The 19,188-nt window shown below is 37.9% G+C and overlaps 1 protein-coding gene across 1 annotated transcript in view; it reads right to left on the reverse strand.

Annotated features, from left to right (window-relative positions):
- Positions 1-18,585, reverse strand: part of PSMD12 (proteasome 26S subunit, non-ATPase 12) — a 33,397-nt gene extending 14,812 nt beyond the window's left edge. Inside the window, exons 1-3 of the mRNA XM_043963361.1 lie at positions 18,352-18,585; positions 5,434-5,493; positions 5,218-5,346 (exon numbers count right to left, since the gene is read on the reverse strand). Coding sequence (XP_043819296.1) covers positions 5,218-5,346; positions 5,434-5,493; positions 18,352-18,459 — 297 coding nt within the window. The 5' untranslated portion in view covers positions 18,460-18,585. The remainder of the gene's footprint in view (positions 1-5,217; positions 5,347-5,433; positions 5,494-18,351) is intronic.
- Between the last annotated feature and the right edge of the window lie 603 nt (positions 18,586-19,188).

Here is a 19,188-nt window from a genome sequence, read left to right on the forward strand (position 1 = left end):
AACACACATACCCATGTAGCAACTCTCAAGAACCTAGCAAAAAAAATACAGCTGAGAAGAATCAGAGATCTAAAGATTATAGCTAATGCTATGAATGGTTAGTTTGCTATGAGGAAAGAGAGAAGCACTCTGATTAATAGTTTATATTTATAAGATATATCACAGTTACACAACATATATAGACTATGGATACGGAGAACTGATGAGACAGAAGACTTCTACAGTCTCAGGAGGGAGGGGAAGGGAGCCTAAGAGCCATCTGTATAGGTCCCAAGAGCCTTTCAATGCATTATCACAACAACTAATGACAGTTTGAGAGCTAGAGGAGGACTTATGAATTATTTAAGCTTAATAATAGATTAAAAACAATACCAATAGAAGTCAAATATGACTCGCTTAAAGTGGCAGAACTGGAATTCAACCTCAGTATTTTGAATCCAAATCCAGGGCCCTTTTCATTATACCATATTTAATACCATTACAACATTAACAATGATGACATTAAGTTATCAAGAAAAGATTAAATTATATTCAGTTTAAGACTTGGTTCTGTAATTAGGACAGCAGAAACACAGAGTACACTTTAGAAAGGCTCATCAAAAATTTTGAAATGCCAATACTTAATCAGTTCATCTTTAGCCACCCAGAAAAGACCCAAGGACTCACTCACATTCTAAGATTTTACTGTAGTTTTCATATTCTCTTTCTTTTTTTTTTTTTGGTGAGGCAGTTGGGGTTAAGTGACTTGCCCGGGGTCACACAGTAAGTGTCAAGTGTCTGAGGCTGGATTTGAACTCAGGTCCTCCTGAATCCAGGGCCAGTGCTCTATCCACTGTGCCACATAGCTGCCCCTCATATTCTCTTTCAATAAATGCAAAGTATTCTGAGACATATTACATATTCACCTGATATTAATAATTTCTGGAAAAACATAATTTGATAAACTACAGTTATCCCTTCCACATCACAGGAATACAATTTTTTGGCTATCCCTCTGTAGCAGAGAAGTGTGAATTATTATAGTATTAAAAGATAAAAAATATTGATATTATACAACAATATGCATATATTTTATGCATTTCTGAATTTCTAAACTTTTCCTGTGTCATATGCCAGCCTTCTCATGTCATCTGCTACTTCTGCAAAACTCCCCAAAACTCCCATTTAATTTTTCATATGGACCTATAATATATCAAAATCGGATAGGGAAAGTCATGTTATGGAATGGATAACTGTAAAGTTTATCTAAGAATGAGAAATCATATTGGCATTAAAAAAGTCCACAAAATAGTCCACAATATCCTAATCAGAAAAAAAATTAGCTGCTTCTGTGAAAGACACTGCAGGTAAGTAATTAGGAAGGTTATGGTCTGAATGAGTTTCATACTCCTGGGAGCAGAGTAATAATCAATTGGCAATCTAAATAAAGGCTGATAAACCTTTAATATTAAGCTTTGTTCAAGCAAAAATACAATTTTCATTTATATGGAGATACAAAAAAATTGGATGACATTATTGTAAACCCCCTCATCATTTTATTTTATAGCTGTAATGGTATAAAGTAACAGTTCAGTTTAGTGGAAAGAATATCAGATTAGGACACCAGAGACCTTAGTTTCTGCTATGCTATCTACTGTACTCTGTAACATCATCACATATTGCTTTGCACTGGAAAAAATTATGAATCAGGAGTTCTAAATTTGAGTACCAGATCTAACACTAGTTAGCTATGTGATCCTATGTATGTCATTTTACTCTTCTGGGCTCAATGTCCTCTTTCATAAAATGAAGGGTGTGGACTAGGTAATTTCTAATTTCTCTCTTCTAAATCTAACTGTGAAACCACACTTATTTGCATTAGGGCTTTACCTCTGCAACAACACACTGACAGTCTCCTTCTAAATTTTTATATTCTCTCCCAATGCCTCGTCCAGAACTTTGCATGTAATAATTTCTCTGGACCTCAAATTTCTCCATCTGAAAAATGGGAACTGGACTACATTATCATTAAGATCTTTCTTAGTTCTAGATTTCCAAGAGATTAAGAATCTAATCGTTTGGTGATACAACTGCCTAGATTCTCCAAGTTCATAAGCTGTTTAACCAGTCAACACCCTAGTTGCTGAGAAGGTGCCTTCCCTATAAGATCACCTCTGATTTATACTGTATGTTTTGTTTATAGATAGTTGTTTGTCTGGTGTCTTCCCCATTAGATTGTGAGGTCCTTGGGAACAGGTCTTCCACAGTTCTTTGTATTCCCAGCACTCAGCACAGTGCCTAGCACAAAGTGATTACTTAATAAATTCTTATTGGCTTGAATTGTTGCAGGCTTCAAAGACTTTACAATCTAATAGGAGTGACAGGAAGCATACAAAAATTACCACGAATACAAATTAGGATATGATGACTATAAAGGAGAATACTAAAATGCTATAAAAAATAAGAATGGGGAAGATTTCAGAAGATGTAGATTCTGTGGGCAATTCAGTTTAGACCCTGGATGGCATGAACAAAGGCATGTAAACAGAAGGATGAATGAGAATGAGAGATAAAAAGTAACTCAGTTTGGACAGACTATCTTGCATAAAACTGCATACTTTTCTGTATAAGATAATATAAATTACAACCATGTTGGGGAAAGCCTTGAATATCAGGCTATAGAGTTCATACTTGATTAGGCAGGTATGCAACAGATGACTAAATGGAAGGACAGCTAACAGGGTTTCCGTGGAGAGTTAATTAAAAAGTTGGGAGACTGGATTTTACTGTGTGTCTTAAGGCAAGTGTGTTGTGTGACACTTGGTTATCTTGGGTGGTAGGACATGATGAACTTTCATAAAAAGTCCAAGATCATTAGTACAGCTTATGTACCAACATTAGCCACAGAAGATAAAACGTTAGAAATTCCATGAAGAACTCTATATGACCCTCAAGTAAATTAATATATGCTTTTCTGATGAATTTGATGCAAAGGTCAGCACAGGGGAGGATGGTAAAAATACACTGTTATATTAAAAATAATTTCTACCAGACTGCTTTCCAGTTTTCTGGCAGTTTTTGTTGAATAGTGGGTCCCTACCTCCATAGTTGGAGTTCTTGGATTACTATACTATGTTCAATTGTTTCTCAAGTCTTGTATGCCTAACTTGATCCACTCATCAGGTTTTCAATTTATAAATGAAAGAGTCCTACTGAATAACACTTTGAAGTATGGTTTGGATGGGGAAAGGAATGGGGAATAAGAGGGAATAATCTATATATAAAAATAAATACAAATATATGTATATATAAAAATATACTGCTCAAGATTATAAGGAACAGCTAGGTGGCGCAGTGGATAAAGCACCAGCCCTGAATTCAGGAGGACCAGAGTTCAAATTCGGCCTCAGACACTTGATGCTTACTAGCAACTCACTTAATCCTCACTACCCAGCCCCCCCCCCCCAAATAAAATAAAATGTCTTATAAACAGGAAATTAGATTACTAATATGGAAGGGATTTATGAATTAGTTGTCTCTGTACAGCAAACATTAAAACAGGAAAGTGAGGGGAAATTCTTACACCCAGTTTCTCTGATAAAGGCCTCATTTCTCAAATATACAGGGAACTGAGCCAAATTTATAAAAATAAGAGCCATTGGGCCAGCTAGGTGGCACAGTGGATAGAGCACCGGCCCTGGAGTCAGGAGGACCTGAGTTCAAATCCGGCCTCAGACACTTAACACTTACTAGCTGTGTGACCCTGGGCAAGTCACTTAACCCCAATTGCCTCACTAAAAAAAAAAAAAAAAAAAAAAAGAGCCATTCCCCAGCTGTTAAATGGTCAAAGGATATGAACAGGCAGTTTTCAGAAATCAAAGCTATCAAGTCACATGAAAAACTGCTCTAATTAGAGAAATGCAAATTTAAAGAATGCTGATGTACCACTGCACACCTATCAGATTGGTTAACATGACAGAAAAGGAAAGTGACAAATGCTGGAGGGAATGTAGAAAAATTGGAACACTAGTGTACTGTTGGTATAGTTGTGAATTGGTCCAACCATTCTGGAAAACAAGCAATTATGCCCAAAGAGCTATAAAACTGTGCATACCTTTTGATTCAGCATTACCACTACTAGGTCTGTATCCCAAAGAGATCAAAGAAAAGGGAAAAAGACATATCTGTATGAAAATATTTATCACAGTTCTATTTGCAGTAGCAAAGAATTGGAAATCAACAATTTGGGAATGGCTAAACAAGTTATGGTATATCAGTGTGATGAAATGCTACTGTGTTATTATAACTAATGACAAACAGGATGGTATCAGAAAACACCTAGGAAGACTTATATGAACTGATGCAAAGTGAAGTGAGCAAAACCAGGAGAATAATGTACACAGTAACACAATATTGTAAGGATATTCAATTGTAAAAGACCTAGCTAATCTGATTAAGACAATGATCCAAGACAATTCCAAAGGACCCATGATGAAAAATTACTTTCTACATCCAGAGAGAGGACTGAGGCAGCTAGATGGCGCAGTGGATAGAGCACTGGCCCTGGAGTCAGGAGTACCTGAGTTCAAATCCGGCCTCAGGCACTTAACGCTTACTAGCTGTGTGACCCTGGGCAAGTCACTTAACCCCAATTGCCTCACTTAAAAAAAAAAAGAAAAGAAAAGAAAAGAAAAGAAATGTATTACCAGAAGAGATGCACTGATCTCACAGTAGAATGAGGAAAGGTAGGTCAACTTAGTACATTGGTGTGCCCCCCAAAAGTGACAAAACAAAGAGTAAATAGGTTGAGATATACCACTGCAGGGAATACCTTTATCAATGAAGCTAGAAACTTGTCAAATTAGAAGAAATACGCAAGGAGCAGCCACTGAAGGCTTCTGAACAGAGAAATGGTTATTCACAGACTACTTCTTGATTATGGAGATGATCATGTATAGTAACCAAAGGAACTATTAAGATATTATACTTACAAACAGGTTAAGGCAAATGAACTATATACAGAGATCAAACCTCTCTGTACATGCTGGGTTTTTTTTTTAAAAGGAAACACAGGGGGCAGCTAGGTGGTACAGTGGATAGAGCACTGGCCCTGGATTCAGGAGGACCTGAGTTCAAACCTGGCCTCAGACACTTAAAAATTAGGTGTGTGACCCTGGGCAAGTTACTTAACCCCAACTGCCTCACCAAAAAAAAAAAGAAAAAGAAACACAAAATTACCTGTTTTAACTGGCTCCTCCTTTTTGATAAAAGGATAATATTTTCATTAAGAAAATCCCATTCTTTAGCTTCATAGCACATCTTCACTACTGCAACCAAAATTCGAGATGTAGACACCATGTCAGAAGCCTGTAGAAATGGAAATAATTTATTTGTGAATGTAAAAACCTTAAGTAAAACCAATGATAATTGTGATTCCTGATGCAATCTACTCACAGTACGAGTCTGTTTTTCCAAAGACAGAAGTGTTTCAATTACTTCTTGAAGTCTTCCTTCCTAAGGCAAGAAAAATCAAGAAAAAAAATGTACAAAATGGTTTTAACCAGTCTAGAAGTAGATAGTTGTATTCATAATTTTTTAAATGAGCCATTTTCATGTGTTTTCCCCTCAATATTTCAAGATTGAACTTATTTGTGGTGTGGATGCTTCAAATTTGTATTGATGGTGAAAAACTTTTCTTTTTATTGTTATAACTTGTCAAATATGAACACTGTATACAAAAAAGAGAAAGAGAACTTCATGTAAAACTGAATTTCTGTTGCATACACCTTGTTTTCCAACTGTATATTTCAAAATTAAAGTGTTAGTTCTAAGACTACCCTCCTTACGTCCTCTTCTGAAATTCTGTAATGATTCCTTGATGCTCTTTTCTTCTGTTTTATGGTATCACTATCACAATTCCTCTCCCAGTACCAGTTTTCTAATCCATGCCAAATAAAAACCTTCACCTGAAACAAAGCAAAACCTGCATACTGCCTATTTAAATATATGTGTTTCATTCTGCACTTCTATTATTAACTCTGTCAAAAGATGGTAAGTATGTTTCATCATCAGTCTTCTATAATTACCATTTATCACTATACTGATCAGAGTTCCTAAGTTTCTTATTAGTTATCTTCCTTTATAAGGACGTAGTTATTTCTTAAATTCTTCTCCTGGCTTTGCTTGCTTCACCTGCATCAGTTCATTAAGTCCTTCCAAGATTCTCTGAACCTATTACATTTATATAAAAAATAATTTATTTAACTACTCCTCAACTGATAAGAATCTCCTTTCCAGTTTTTTGATGCTTAAAAAAAATGCTGCTATAAACATTTTTGCATATATTTTCTTTCAAAAAAGTTTTCATTGGTATCTGCTGGTTTATTTACATGATTATAGTTTTCCCACTATTCCTCCCAGTCCTCTGACAAAAGGGCCATCACATATAATAGTAATTTTTTTGTTTGTTTGTTTGTTTTTGTTGTTTTTTGGTGAGGCAATTGGGGTTAAGCAACTTGCCCAGGGCCACACAGCTAGTAAGTATTTAGTGTCTGAGGCCGGGTTTGAACCTCGGGTCCTCCTGATTCCAGGGCCAGTGCTCTATTTACTGCACCACCTAGCTGCCCCAAGTAATTAAAAAAAAAAAAAAGAGTGGGGGAAATCAGCACAATCGATCAATACACTGAAATCTTTCCTCCTTTCTTTGTGCTCTTTGAGGTACAGATCTACCAGTACTATAGATGGGTCAAAGTGTATGCATACTTACTTTAATGCATATCGTTCTATATTATTTTCCAGAAAGGCTAAATTAATTGACCGTTTCTTCAACAATTGTTATTTTTCCTTTTGGTATTTTTGCCAATCTGATGGGTAAGAAGTAGAACTTCAGAGTTGTTTTAATTTGTGCATTTTTCTTATTACTGATTTGGAGCGCTTTTTTTTCCTATGTGGATTAAGACCTTCAATTTCTTCTTTTAAGAAATGCCTGGAGCAGCTAGGTGGCACTGGACCTGGAGTCAGGAGGACCTGAGTTCAAATCCGGCCTCAGACACTTAACACTTACTAGCTGTGACCCTGGGCAAGTCATTTAACCCCAATTGCCTCACCAAAAAAAAAAAAAAAATGCCTAACCAAAAAAGAAAGAAAGAATGAAAGAAATGCCTAGGGCAGCTAGGTGGTGCAGTGGATAAAGCACCGGCCCTGGATTCAGGAGGACCTGAGTTCAAATCCGGCCTCAGACACTTGACACTTACTAGCTGTGTGACCCTGAACAAGTCACTTAACCCTCATTGCCCTACCAAAAAAAAAAAAGAAAAAGAAAAAAAAAGAAAAAGAAATGCCTATTTAAGTAGCTTTCAGAAGAAATAAAAACTACCTTAATCATATGAAAAAATGCTCTAAACCACTACTCACTAAAGAAATACACATTAAAACAACTCTATGTTCCCTCTGGAAGGAATGTGGGAAAATAGGAATGCCAATGAACTGTTTAGTGGAGTTGTGAACTGAACCAACCATTCTAGAGAGCACTTTGGAACTATGCCCAAAGGGCTATCTATAAAACTGTGCATACCCTTTGACCCAGCAATAACACTACTAGGTCTGTATCCCAAAGTGATCAAAGAAAAAGGTAAAGGGCCTATATGTACAAAAATATTTATAGCAGCTCTTTTTGTGGTGGCAAAGAATTAGAAATTGAGATGCCCATCACCTGAAGAATGGCTGAATAAGTTGTAGCATATGATTGTGATAGGATACTATTGTGCTATAAGAAATGACAAAGGGAATGGTTTCAGAAAAACATGGGGAGATGTATATGAACTGATGCAAAGTGAAGTGAATAGAAGCAGATCATTGTACACAGTAATAATGATGATCAACTGTGAAAGACTTAGCTACTTTGATCAATATAATGATCCAAGACAATTCCAAAGGACAGTTGATTAAAAAAAAAAAAGGCTCTTCATATCCAGAGATAGAACTGATGAACTCTGAGTGCAAAAGTATGATTTTCTCACTTTTTCTTGCCTTTTTTTTTTTTTGCATGATTTAACTTGTATAATTGATATGGTATTTCATGCCTTCTCACTGGCTAGGGACGGGGTTGAAGGTAGAGAATTAGAAATTCTTTTTTTTTAATGTCAAAAAATATTTTTTTAAATGCACATTTATATCATTTTACCATTAATCAATTGGGGAATGACTTTTGTTTTTATATATTTGTTTTTAATTCCCTATATTTCTTGGGTATGAGACCTTTATCAGAAACAACTGCTGCAGAGAATTTTCCCCTAGTCAACTGTTTCACTTCTAATTTTATTGATTTAATGTCTGCAAAAACACATAACCAAAATGATCAATTCTATCTCCTATGATCTCTCTCTTATCCTTTACTGTAAAGAACTCCCCCCTAGGAATAGTTATTAAAGTTATCTCCTTCCTTGGATAATTAATTGGGTATATGGTATGAGAAATTGATTTAAAAATAATTTCTACCAGACTGCTTTCCAGTTTTCCAGCAGTTTTTTTTGAATAGTGGTCCCCACCTCCATAGCTGGAGTTCTTGAATTACTATGGTATGTTCAATTGTTTCTGAAATCTTGTATACCTAACCTGATCCACTCATCAGGTTTTCAATTTATAAATGAAATAGTTCTACCAAGTAACACTTGGCAGTATTGTTTGAAGGGGAAAGGAATGGGGAGTGAAAGGGAATAAACATTTATAACACCTACAATGTGTCAGCTACTTTGCACAGCACTTTTTTGTGTGAGTATTATCTCATTTGATCTGGTACTGCTAGGTTTCCCTCTTTTTTTCATTATTACCCTTGAGATTCTTGGCCTTTTGTTCCTCTAGGTGAAGTTTATTATTTTTCTAGTTCTATAAAATAATCTGTTGATGTTTTGTCTGGTATAGCACTAAATCTATAAATGAATTTAGGTAGTATTGTCTTTTTTACTATATTTCTACAGCCTAGTAAATAGCTCTCCAGTTATGTTTTTAATTTTATAAAAAGTATTTTGTAGTTCTTTTTCAGTCACATCTAACTCTTCGAGACCCCATTTGGGGTTTTCTTGGGAGTGGTTTGCCACTTCTTCTCCAGTTCATTTTACAGTTGAGGGAACTGAGGCAAACAGGACTAAGTGACTTGCCCAGGGACACATAGCCTAGTGTCTGGGGCCAGATCTGAATGCAAGAAAATTACTTCCTGACTCCAGGCCCAGATCTTTATCCACAGAACCACCAAGCTGCCCAATATTTGAATTCAAGTCTTACTGACTCCAGGGCTGGCACTCTATCCACTGCACCATCTAGCTTTGTAGTTATATTCATATAAACTCCTGTGCTTGTTGGTAGATTACCATGTATTTTCTACATTCTGTAGTTGTTCTGAATGGAATTTCTTTTTCTTGCTGGGTTTTATTAGCAATATATAAGAAAGGCTGATTTCTGTGGATTTACTTTGTACTTCTGTCACTTTACTGGTTACTATTTCTATTAATTTTTAGTTGAACATCTGGGGTTCTCAAAGTATACCATCTCATTTGCAAAAAGCAATAATTTGTTTCTTCTTTGCCTATGCCCAGTCCCTCAATTTCTTTTTCTTGTCTTATGGCTAAAGCTATTGTTTCTGGAACTGCATTAATTAAAACAGGGACTTGTCTTACTGGAAAAACCTCTAGGGTTTCTCCATTATAAGTAATGCTAGCTTTGTGTGTGTGTGTGTGTGTGTGTGTGTGTGAATTGGGGTTAAGTGACTTGCCCAGGGTCACACAGCTAGTAAGTGTTAAGTGTCTGAGGCCGGATTTGAACTCAGGTTCTCCTGACTCCAGGACTGGTGTTCTATCCACTGTGCCATCTAGCTGCCCCTAGCTTTATGTTTTAGATAGATACTATTAGCCATATTAAAGAATATTCCCTTTATTTTTACGCTTTTAATATATAAAATGGTGCTATACAATGTTAAAAGCCTTATTTGCATCTATTGATATAATCACTTTTTAAAAAATTGTTTTGTTGTTAATATTGTCTATTATGTTTATAGCTTTCCTAATATAAAAGCAACCTTTCATTCCTAACATATGTCCTATATGGTCATAGTGTATAACCTCTTACATATTGTAACTTATTTGCTAATATTTTTTTCAAGTTTTTGGCATCTATATTCATTAGGAAAACTGGTCTAAAATTTTCTAATTTGTAGCAACTTTTAAACAATTAAAAGTATAACAACACCAATTTTGAAATCAATTTACAAAGTTTCTGAGAAATGCCAAATTTGGACTAAAGCTTTACAGAAAGATACTGGAAGTGTGGGAAAATATAACTCTTTCACTAAGCTCATTTTATGCCAAATGAATTATACCTATATATTTTTTTTATTTTTCCACCTGAAAATGTTCTTAATCCCATATTATATGCGGGAACAAATACTCCCACTTCATTTCATGTGTTCTGATTGTGGAAATTATGCAGGCCAGAACAAAGAACAAAGTAATAAAACTGTAAGGATCACATGTAAATAATAGGAAGTCAGGACTAAATTGAAGCATGTATGTATAAGTGAGAATTTTGTAAAATCTAAAACAACACTAATACATTTTGTGCTGCTACTGATGCTCTTTAAAATTTAAAATTATTTGAGTAATAAGGAAATTTTTGTACACATATTAGTAAAACATCTTATCTAGAATCTAAAAACAAAATTGATTTTTATTGGCCAAAGTATTAAAAAATAGTGTGGTTGGGGGCAGTTAGATGGTGCAGTGGATAAAGCACCGGCCCTGGATTCAGGAGTACCTGAGTTCAAATCCGGCCTCAGACACTTGACACTTACTAGCTTTGTGACCATGGGCAAGTCACTTAACCCCCATTGCCCCACAAAAAAAAAATAAAAAAAAAAATAAAAAAAATAGTGTAGTTGACTTTAATTTTGGAAGACTAAAAGACTGTAGAATCCATAAAAACTTACATATGATTTCCCAAATTTCAATAAAATGACATTATTTCAAATGAAGATGTAGCCACTGTTAAAACTTTTTAAAGAGGGCTTGATTAAGTGAACATCTAAAGAAACAAGTAATACTCACAAAGAACAAGTCTGGCATCAAGAATAGGTTCTTGTGAAGCTAACCTTGTTTCCTTTTTTGACAGAATTTAAAGAGATAAATTAGGGAAATGTAAAAATATCTTACATAGATTTCAACAAAAGCATTTGATTAAAGGCTTTCTTGTGACAAAAGTTGGACAATAGATCAGGTGAATTTGAAACTATTTAAATAGTTTAAATGAGTGTATTCCAGACATTGATATCATTTATTTAAAGGAAGAAAGGTAGGCAACGGAATGCTTTTTTGTAGGGTAGTAGGCCAGTTTGATAAGACTATGAAGAAGGGAATTAATAGGAAGGTAAGACTAAAAAGGCAGGAGGAAGCAAGATTTTAGAGGTGGTTTGGGGATAGTCTAGTAAAACCAAAGGATACCCTTCTGAACATTTTTCAATGCACAAAGTAAAATACATAGGATAACAAAGGAAATCAATTATTTTAAAACAGTTATAAATACAACAACTGACATGAGGGCCTATTATGTTCCAAGCACAAGCAAAGACAAAAATGAAACAATCCCTCTTCAAAGACCTCAAATCTTACTGAAGAAGAAATAACATATACACAGACAGTGTGTACAAAATACATAGGAAATAAAAATAAAGTAGTGTGGGTAGAAAGCACTAACAATGTAGAGGAAGAATCAGGAAAAGATTCTATTAAGATATATACCTGAATTTTGCTTTGAAGGAAGCTGAGGATTCAACAAAGCAAAGATAATGAGCAAGAGTATTCCAGGCATTGAGGGTAGACTGTGTACAAAGGTTGAAATCAGATGGAATGTAGTGTTTGGAGAACAATAAGCAAGCTAGGTTGACTGGTAACACAGAGCTCCTAAAGGCGAGTAACATGCTATCAGTCTGAAAGGGTTGGATGGACAAAGAGGAGTTTGTATTTGATTTCAGAGACAAGAGGAAGCCACCACTGGTGTTTGAGCAGGAGAGTGCCACGGTTAGATATGAGCTTCAGGAACATCACTCTGGCAGCTGTGTGGATCAGAGAAGGTCAGAAGTCTGTTGCCATATTCTACACAAGTGATGATGAGAACCTGAACCAAGGTTGTGGCTATGTTAAGTGGAAACAAAAGAACAAATATGAGAGATGTAGTGGAGGTATGATCAACAAGACTTAGCAGTTAACCAGATAGGGAGATGAAGGAAAGTGGAGAGATTAGTATGATACTACAGTTGCAAATGCGGAGTGACCTAAAGAAGGGTGGTACCTTTGACAAAAATAGGGAAGTGGGTTTGGAGAGGAAGGGATAATGAGTTCTGTTTATGAGTTAAAGATGTCTATAGGAAGTGGACTGTGATGAGGACCAAAGTTCACAGAAAAAGGAGGGCTGGATATATAGTTTTGGGAATCACTAGGATAGAGATAAATCCATGGGAAGGAGACTGATCACCTCTGAATGTAGACAGATAAGAGGGTCCAAGACAGAGCCTATGGGGACGATCGCAATTAAGTGCTTTGGGGGGACATGATGATCCAGTTTAGTAAAAGGAGAACTGAGAGTGAGAGCAATATCTTATAAACCAAGGTCAACAGTGTAAAAGCTAAAGAGAGGTCAAGGAGTATAAAGATTTGGAAAAGACCATTGTATAGAAAGGAGGGCAATGAGTATAGACAACTCTCTAAGGAAGCTAGGTGATGTATTAAGAGTGCTGGACCTGGAATTTCAAAGACCTGAGTTCAACTCCAGCCTCAGACTCTAACTGTGTGACCCAAAGAAAGTCACTTAATTTCTATCTGCCTCGGTTTCCTCATTTGTTAAATGGGGATAATAATAGTACCTATGTCCCAGGGTCATTGTGAGGATTAAATGAGATATTACAAATATTTTAATATTTACAAAGTGCTTAACACAATGCCTGTCACAAATGTTATATTCCCTTCTCCTTTTCCCTCTCTTTCTAGAAGTCTGGCTGTGAAAGGGAAGAAAGACATATATGACAATAGTTTGAGGGAATGCCAAGATCAAATGAAAGGGTTTGTTTTGTTTTGTTTTTGCAGGGCAGTGGGGGTTAAGTGACTTGCCTAGGGTCACACAGCTAGTAAGTGTCAAGTGTCTGAGGCTGGATTTGAACTCAGGTCCTCCTGAATCCAGGGCCGGTGCTTTACCCACTGCGCCACCTAGCTGCCCCATTTGTTTGTTTTTTAATGGGGATGATAAAAAAAATAAAATAAAGTGGGGATGATCTGGGACTGTTTAGCTATTATTATTTTTGTAGATGGCCAGTAGATAAGAAAAGACTAGAGACAAAAGAAAGGGAATGATGCTGGGGTAAGCTCTTGGCAGACACCAGAGGGAAGGTAGTGACTTGTCTGAGCTCTCCTCAAGACCCCTCTAAAATACCTTCAAATAATGCCATAAAGACAATTCCTGGAGCAGGAGAAACCACAAAAAGACAGGGTGAAATAATTTTCCAGCCAAAGACAACTTAGAAGGTCAGCAGGAAAGGTTTGCTGTACCAGGGTGAGAGTAGAACACAGTCTAGCTCTACACAGACCCAGCCCCAGGCACAGCAGATCAGGAGAAGCAGGTCTTGGGAGCCTCTGAATCAGCAGTGGCAGCAATTGCTTCTGGAACTCAGCCCACAGCCAGAAGGAGATGACAGGGATCTTTTTGTAAGCACTGAGGCAGGACTCTGTTGTTTTGCCCATATTCATCCAGGCCATGGTCTTGGGTGGTGGTCCCTGGCAGCAGAGGAGCATAAGCACACAAGAGCTTTAAGCCACAGTGGAGTGGGACGCTCGCTGTTCATAGTTACAGGGCAGAAAAGCAGTTCTGTGGTTGCTTGCAAACCAGAGTCCAGGCCAGGAGAGTAGTAAACACACCTCTCCTTAAATCATATCACCTTGGAAGAACTAAAAACTTATAAATCCCTAGAAGTATCTCTGAAAACAGCTGCACAAACCCCCTGAAGCTTAGGACAGTGTGCTTCCACCCTGCAAACAGTGCCCTACTTTAACAAAGAGTTAAAAGTCAATAAATAGGCTGGGAAAATGAGCAAAAAGAAAAAAATGCTGACCCTAGAAAGTTTCTATGGTGACATGGAAGATCAAAATACACCCTCAGAAAAAGATAACCAAGTCAAAGATCCTACATCCAAAGCTTCCAAGAAGAAAAATATGAATTGGTCTTAAGTCATAGAAGGGCTTGAAAAGTACTTTGAAAATAAAGTAAGAGAGGTAGAGGAAAAAATGGAAAGAGAAATGAGAGTGATACAAGAAAATAATGAAAAAAAAAAGTCAACAGCTTAGTTAAAGGAGACACAAAAAAATGCTGAAGAAAATAACAACTTAAAAAACTGGCTAGACTAAATGGTAAAAGAGGTACAAAAATCCAATGAGGAAAAGAATGCCTTGAAAAGCCAAATTGGCCAAATGAAAAAGGTGGTACAAAAGCTCTCTGAAGAAAATAATTCCTTAAAAATTAGGATTGAGCAAATGGAAGCTAATGTCTTTATGAGAAATCAAGAAATAATAAGGCAAAACCTAAAGAATGAAAAAAATAAAAGACAATGTGAAATATCTCACTGGAAAAACAACTGACTTGAAAGAGATACTAAAATGAAAACTCCCAGGAATATTATAGCCAAATTCCAGAGCTCCCAGGTCAAGGAAAAAATATTGCAAGCAGTCAGAAAGAAACAAGTCATGCATTGTGGAACCAGTCAGGATAGCACAAGATCTAGCAGCTTCTACATTAAAGGATTGGAGGGCTTGGAATATGATATTCTGGAGGGCAAAGGAACTGGGACTACAACCAAAAATCACTTACCCAGCAAAACTGAGTGTAATCCTTCAGGGGGAAAAATGGGAATTCAATAAAAGAGAGGATTTTCAGGCATTCTTAATGAAAAGACCTGAGCTAAATAGAAAATTTGACTTTCAAATATAAGACTTTAGAGAAGCATAAAGAAGTAAACAGGACAAAGAAATCATAAGGGATATTAAAAGGTTAAACTGTTTACATTCCTACATGGGAAGATGGTACTTATAAGAACTTTCTCATTATTAGGGCAGGTGGATGGAGTATATTTAGACAGAGGGCACAGGTGTGAGTTGAATATGAAGGGATGATATCTTTAAAAAAATTAAATTAAGGGGTGAGAGAGGAATGCACTGGGAGAAAGAGAAAGGGAGAGCTGGAATGGGGTAAATTATCTCACACAAAAGAAACAAGAAAAAGCTTATACAGTGGAGGGGAAAATGGGGGAGGTGCTGGGAGTGAGTGAACCTTACTCATCAAAAATGGCTCAAGGAGGTAATCACATACACACTTAACTGGGTATAGTAATCTATCTTACCCTGCAGGAAAGTAGGAGGGGAAAGGGATAAGGAGGAAAGGTGATAGAAGGGAGGGCATACTGGGGGAGGGGGCAGTCAGAAGCAAAACACCTTGGAGGAGGGAAAGGGTGATAGGAGATAGAGACTAGAGTTAATGACATGGGAAAGGAGTAGGATTGAGGGAATCAGTTAGCAATAGTAACTGTGAAATGATGAACAGGATGCTCTCAGAAAAACCTGGAAGGACTTACATGAGTTGATGCAAAGTGAGATGTACTGTATACAAAGTAGCAGCAATATTGTAAGATGATCAGGTGTGAATGACTTAGCTATTCTCAGCAATGATCCAAGACAACTCTGAAGGACTTATGAAAAATGTGATCTATCTTCAGAGAAAAAACTGATGGTGTCTGAATACAGACTGAAGAGTTTTTTTTGTTTCTTTTTCTTAAGATTTTTTTGTCTGTTTTCTTTCACAACCTGACTAATTTGCATGACTACAAATGTATAAATATATTGAATTGCTTGCATTCTTAATGGAGGAGTTGGGAAGGGAGGCAGAGAATTTGGAACACAAAGTTTTAAAAAATGGACGTCAAAATTGTTTTTACATGTAATTGGGGGGAAAATAAAATTCTAAATAAATTTTTTTTTAAATGGTTAGACTTGGTAAGGAAACACTTTTTATCTGAAGCAGAGGAGAGGATAAGGCATGATAAGAAATTTTCAAATATGGAGTAGGGTGAGCTTTCAATGGATACCTATTTTCTCAGGAAAACAGAAGATTGTCTTTTGAATGAGAAGGGAGAAAGGTGATACAGAAGGCCTGAAGAGAGAGGTTTAGAATAATCATCAGGGAGAATGTAATAGTTAATCAGGGAAGAATACAAGGATTTCTGTGCGGCAATGAGGGCCAAGTAGAGATCAGTCAATTTAAATATGTAATGAATCAACTTGGTCTCCAGGAATATTCAGGAGCCTCAGACAGCATGTGTCAAAACTAAGAAGGAAAATAGTGGGAGGAACACATGGTTGGGGTGTAGCAAAGTGGGAGTGTTGATAGGACAAGAGATCCAAGAGTAGGTGATAGTGAACATCTGATCTGTTCAAATAACAGGGTCAAGGCAGGAAGAGAAGCAGAAACATACTAGGTCAGAGCAGTAGTAAGAGACTAAGAGGAGAATTAGCCAAATGATTGGAGATCACAGTGAAGAGAAGGAATAGGTTTCCTAGGGGTGAGGCAGAAAGTGATTGTGTTTGGAGAGAAGAATTTCAAAGTTCTGATCTCTGGAGGTTGAATAATTATGGGTATGGTTAAAGGTGTGCCATCATTATGTCCTTAAGGTAGACTAATGAACCAATATTTTTAAGAAGATATTACTATGTATGAAAAATGAAGGCAGGGATAGAGATAGAGAGGAAAGGCTGTGAATCTGGTGCTGAAGACTGGTAAAAGAGTATGACAAGGCTTCAGACTGGGTGGTAAAGAGGAATGGGGTGATGGTGACAAAGTCACAATCTATAAGAGAATGTGGGAAGTGAAAAACTGCTCCCTCTTGGCCTATTGCTTTGGGAGGCTTGAAAGAAATAACTAGAACTAGAGAGAACAGTCAAGGATACAGTGTCTTTTGGGGAGAGACAAATTTCCAACAGTATAAGATGAAAATAGCATGAAGATAAGCAATTTTGGATAAAGAGAGCTGTGGAACAAGAGGGTTAGAATGTAGAACAAGGAGAAGATAGATTCTGAAAGGGTAGTATTGAAGTGGCTAATAAAGGAATTGCTCTTTACTATGGGGAGAAATACAAGGGGGGTGGGGGTGGATTTAGCCCAGCAGATATTGACTCTAAAACAGGGACAGGGGGAGGGAAGGATAGTGGGAGGCTGGCAATGACCAGTTAATATTTCAAAGAAAACAAGGTAAAGTAAGAACAGGAGTTATAAACTGGGAGAGCACTTAAGGATTGAGGGGCAGGAAGTATTGGTAAAACTGAAAGCCAGGAAGTGACAAAGTAAAAAGGGCCAGTCTTGGGAGTCAGGAGGATATGGGTTCAAAGCATGGTAGAGGATAGGTAGCTGTGTGACTGTGGGCAAGTCATTTAACCCTTCAGTGTCCAAGGCAATACTAGGAAGTTCCACATACAGGTGAAATCACACTTCTAAAGAAACTTAAAACAACTTACATGGTACTTGCTGTATAAATGTGAGTAATGACACATATGACAACTATGCTCACAACAGATATATAACAGAATCTAAAAACTGGAAGGGAAAACCAGAGGTTATGGGTCTATAGGATCTGTTATAAGTGGCTCTCCGGCTCTTCTGAGAATAGGAAAACCACTACACCTCCTTTTTGACAGTGCTGTTAAGTACCTGTAGGTCTCAGCATTCTACCTTTGGCAGTTAGATTGTCTTTTCATTGCCCGTGTCCTTTTTTTTCCTTCCCACTTTTTAAAGCAGTCATCTTGGAGTAGGCAGTATAGAAAAGGGCTGGGTAATTGGGGGTGTAAGCTAATGAGGTGATGTGGGGGATGTTCTGAAAGACAGGGTCCGGGAAGTGTTGAGTCACAACACCTTCCAGTGACAAGTGGTTGAACTGGGTGACTTCAAACCCCCTTGAATGGATGACTTTATGCCCCAGAATGAGCAAAGAAACTGACTCCTCCCGATGGGCCTGGATGCTGAAGGGACCTCCCCAGACCGCATGCACAAAACAAACACCCGCAACCATGGTGCTGATCCAAGCTGGGGAAGAGGGAAGGGGGGAGGCGTGTGTACGCACCGGCGTACTTCCCGCGAGGGGTCGGGGAGATGGAAGAAGGTGAGGAGTGGCCTTTCCTCCATCTCCTCCTATGCCCATTCCAGGCTTTCTGGCCTGTGGAAGGCCTGGGGCCTAGGCCAAGCACCGCGCCGTGACTCAGCCCCTGCCGTCCGCCAACTGCTAGTCCGGCCTCCCCCTCTCACCTTGGCCATACTCTCGCATTCGGGCAGGCGCTGGTCCACTGTGGCACTGTAGTCCACCTCCATCTTCACGATGCGCCCATCTGCCCTCTCTGCTCCGCCGTCCGCCATGGTTACTGCCCAAGCCTGAGAGCCCCCTCTGATACTGAAGCTGCCGCTGCTCCACTGGCCCCAAACAGGCTCCGCCGCCTCTCCACAGCCAGTCACATAAGATATTCGAACAGGCGCGGAGGCGGCCACCTCGACAGAGGACCCCGCGAAGGACCCCTCCGTTCAGACAGGCTTTGCGGCGGACACCAGAAAGGGGCGGGACCATCTCCCTAGGAGTTGTAGGTCCCCGCCCAGGGATTCGGGATTCTGTTCATATTATGTTCATTCTCAGAACTGTCACTTGGTTTTTTCTCAGCTGCACGGATCTTAACCTACATAAAGCTGTCGAGCTATCTTTAGAAATTATCCTTCTTGTGCTTCGTGCGTGGCCAAAGAAGGCCCAAGGTATAACAATAACAACAACAACAACAATAATAATAATCTGATCTCTACAGAGAGATCTTTACATGCATTATCTCCAATTTTTGTTTTTGTTTTTGTTTTGTTTTTTGGAGGGGCAATGGGGATTAAGTGACTTGCCCAAGGTCACACAGCTAGTGTCAAGTGCCTGAGGCTGGCTTTGAACTCAGGTTTTCTGAATCCAGAGCAAGTGCTTTATCCACTACGCCACCTAGCTGCCCCCCAATAATTTTTTTAAAAGTTGTGGACGAAGGCCAGAGTTTTGTAAGGCAGATTTAGGTACCTATCTTGCTAGACTGTGCCCTTTCCTGGGCAAGTCACTTGACTTGA

The sequence above is a fragment of the Dromiciops gliroides genome, chromosome 4 (genome assembly GCF_019393635.1).
Source record: "Dromiciops gliroides isolate mDroGli1 chromosome 4, mDroGli1.pri, whole genome shotgun sequence".
Taxonomy (NCBI): domain Eukaryota; kingdom Metazoa; phylum Chordata; class Mammalia; order Microbiotheria; family Microbiotheriidae; genus Dromiciops; species Dromiciops gliroides.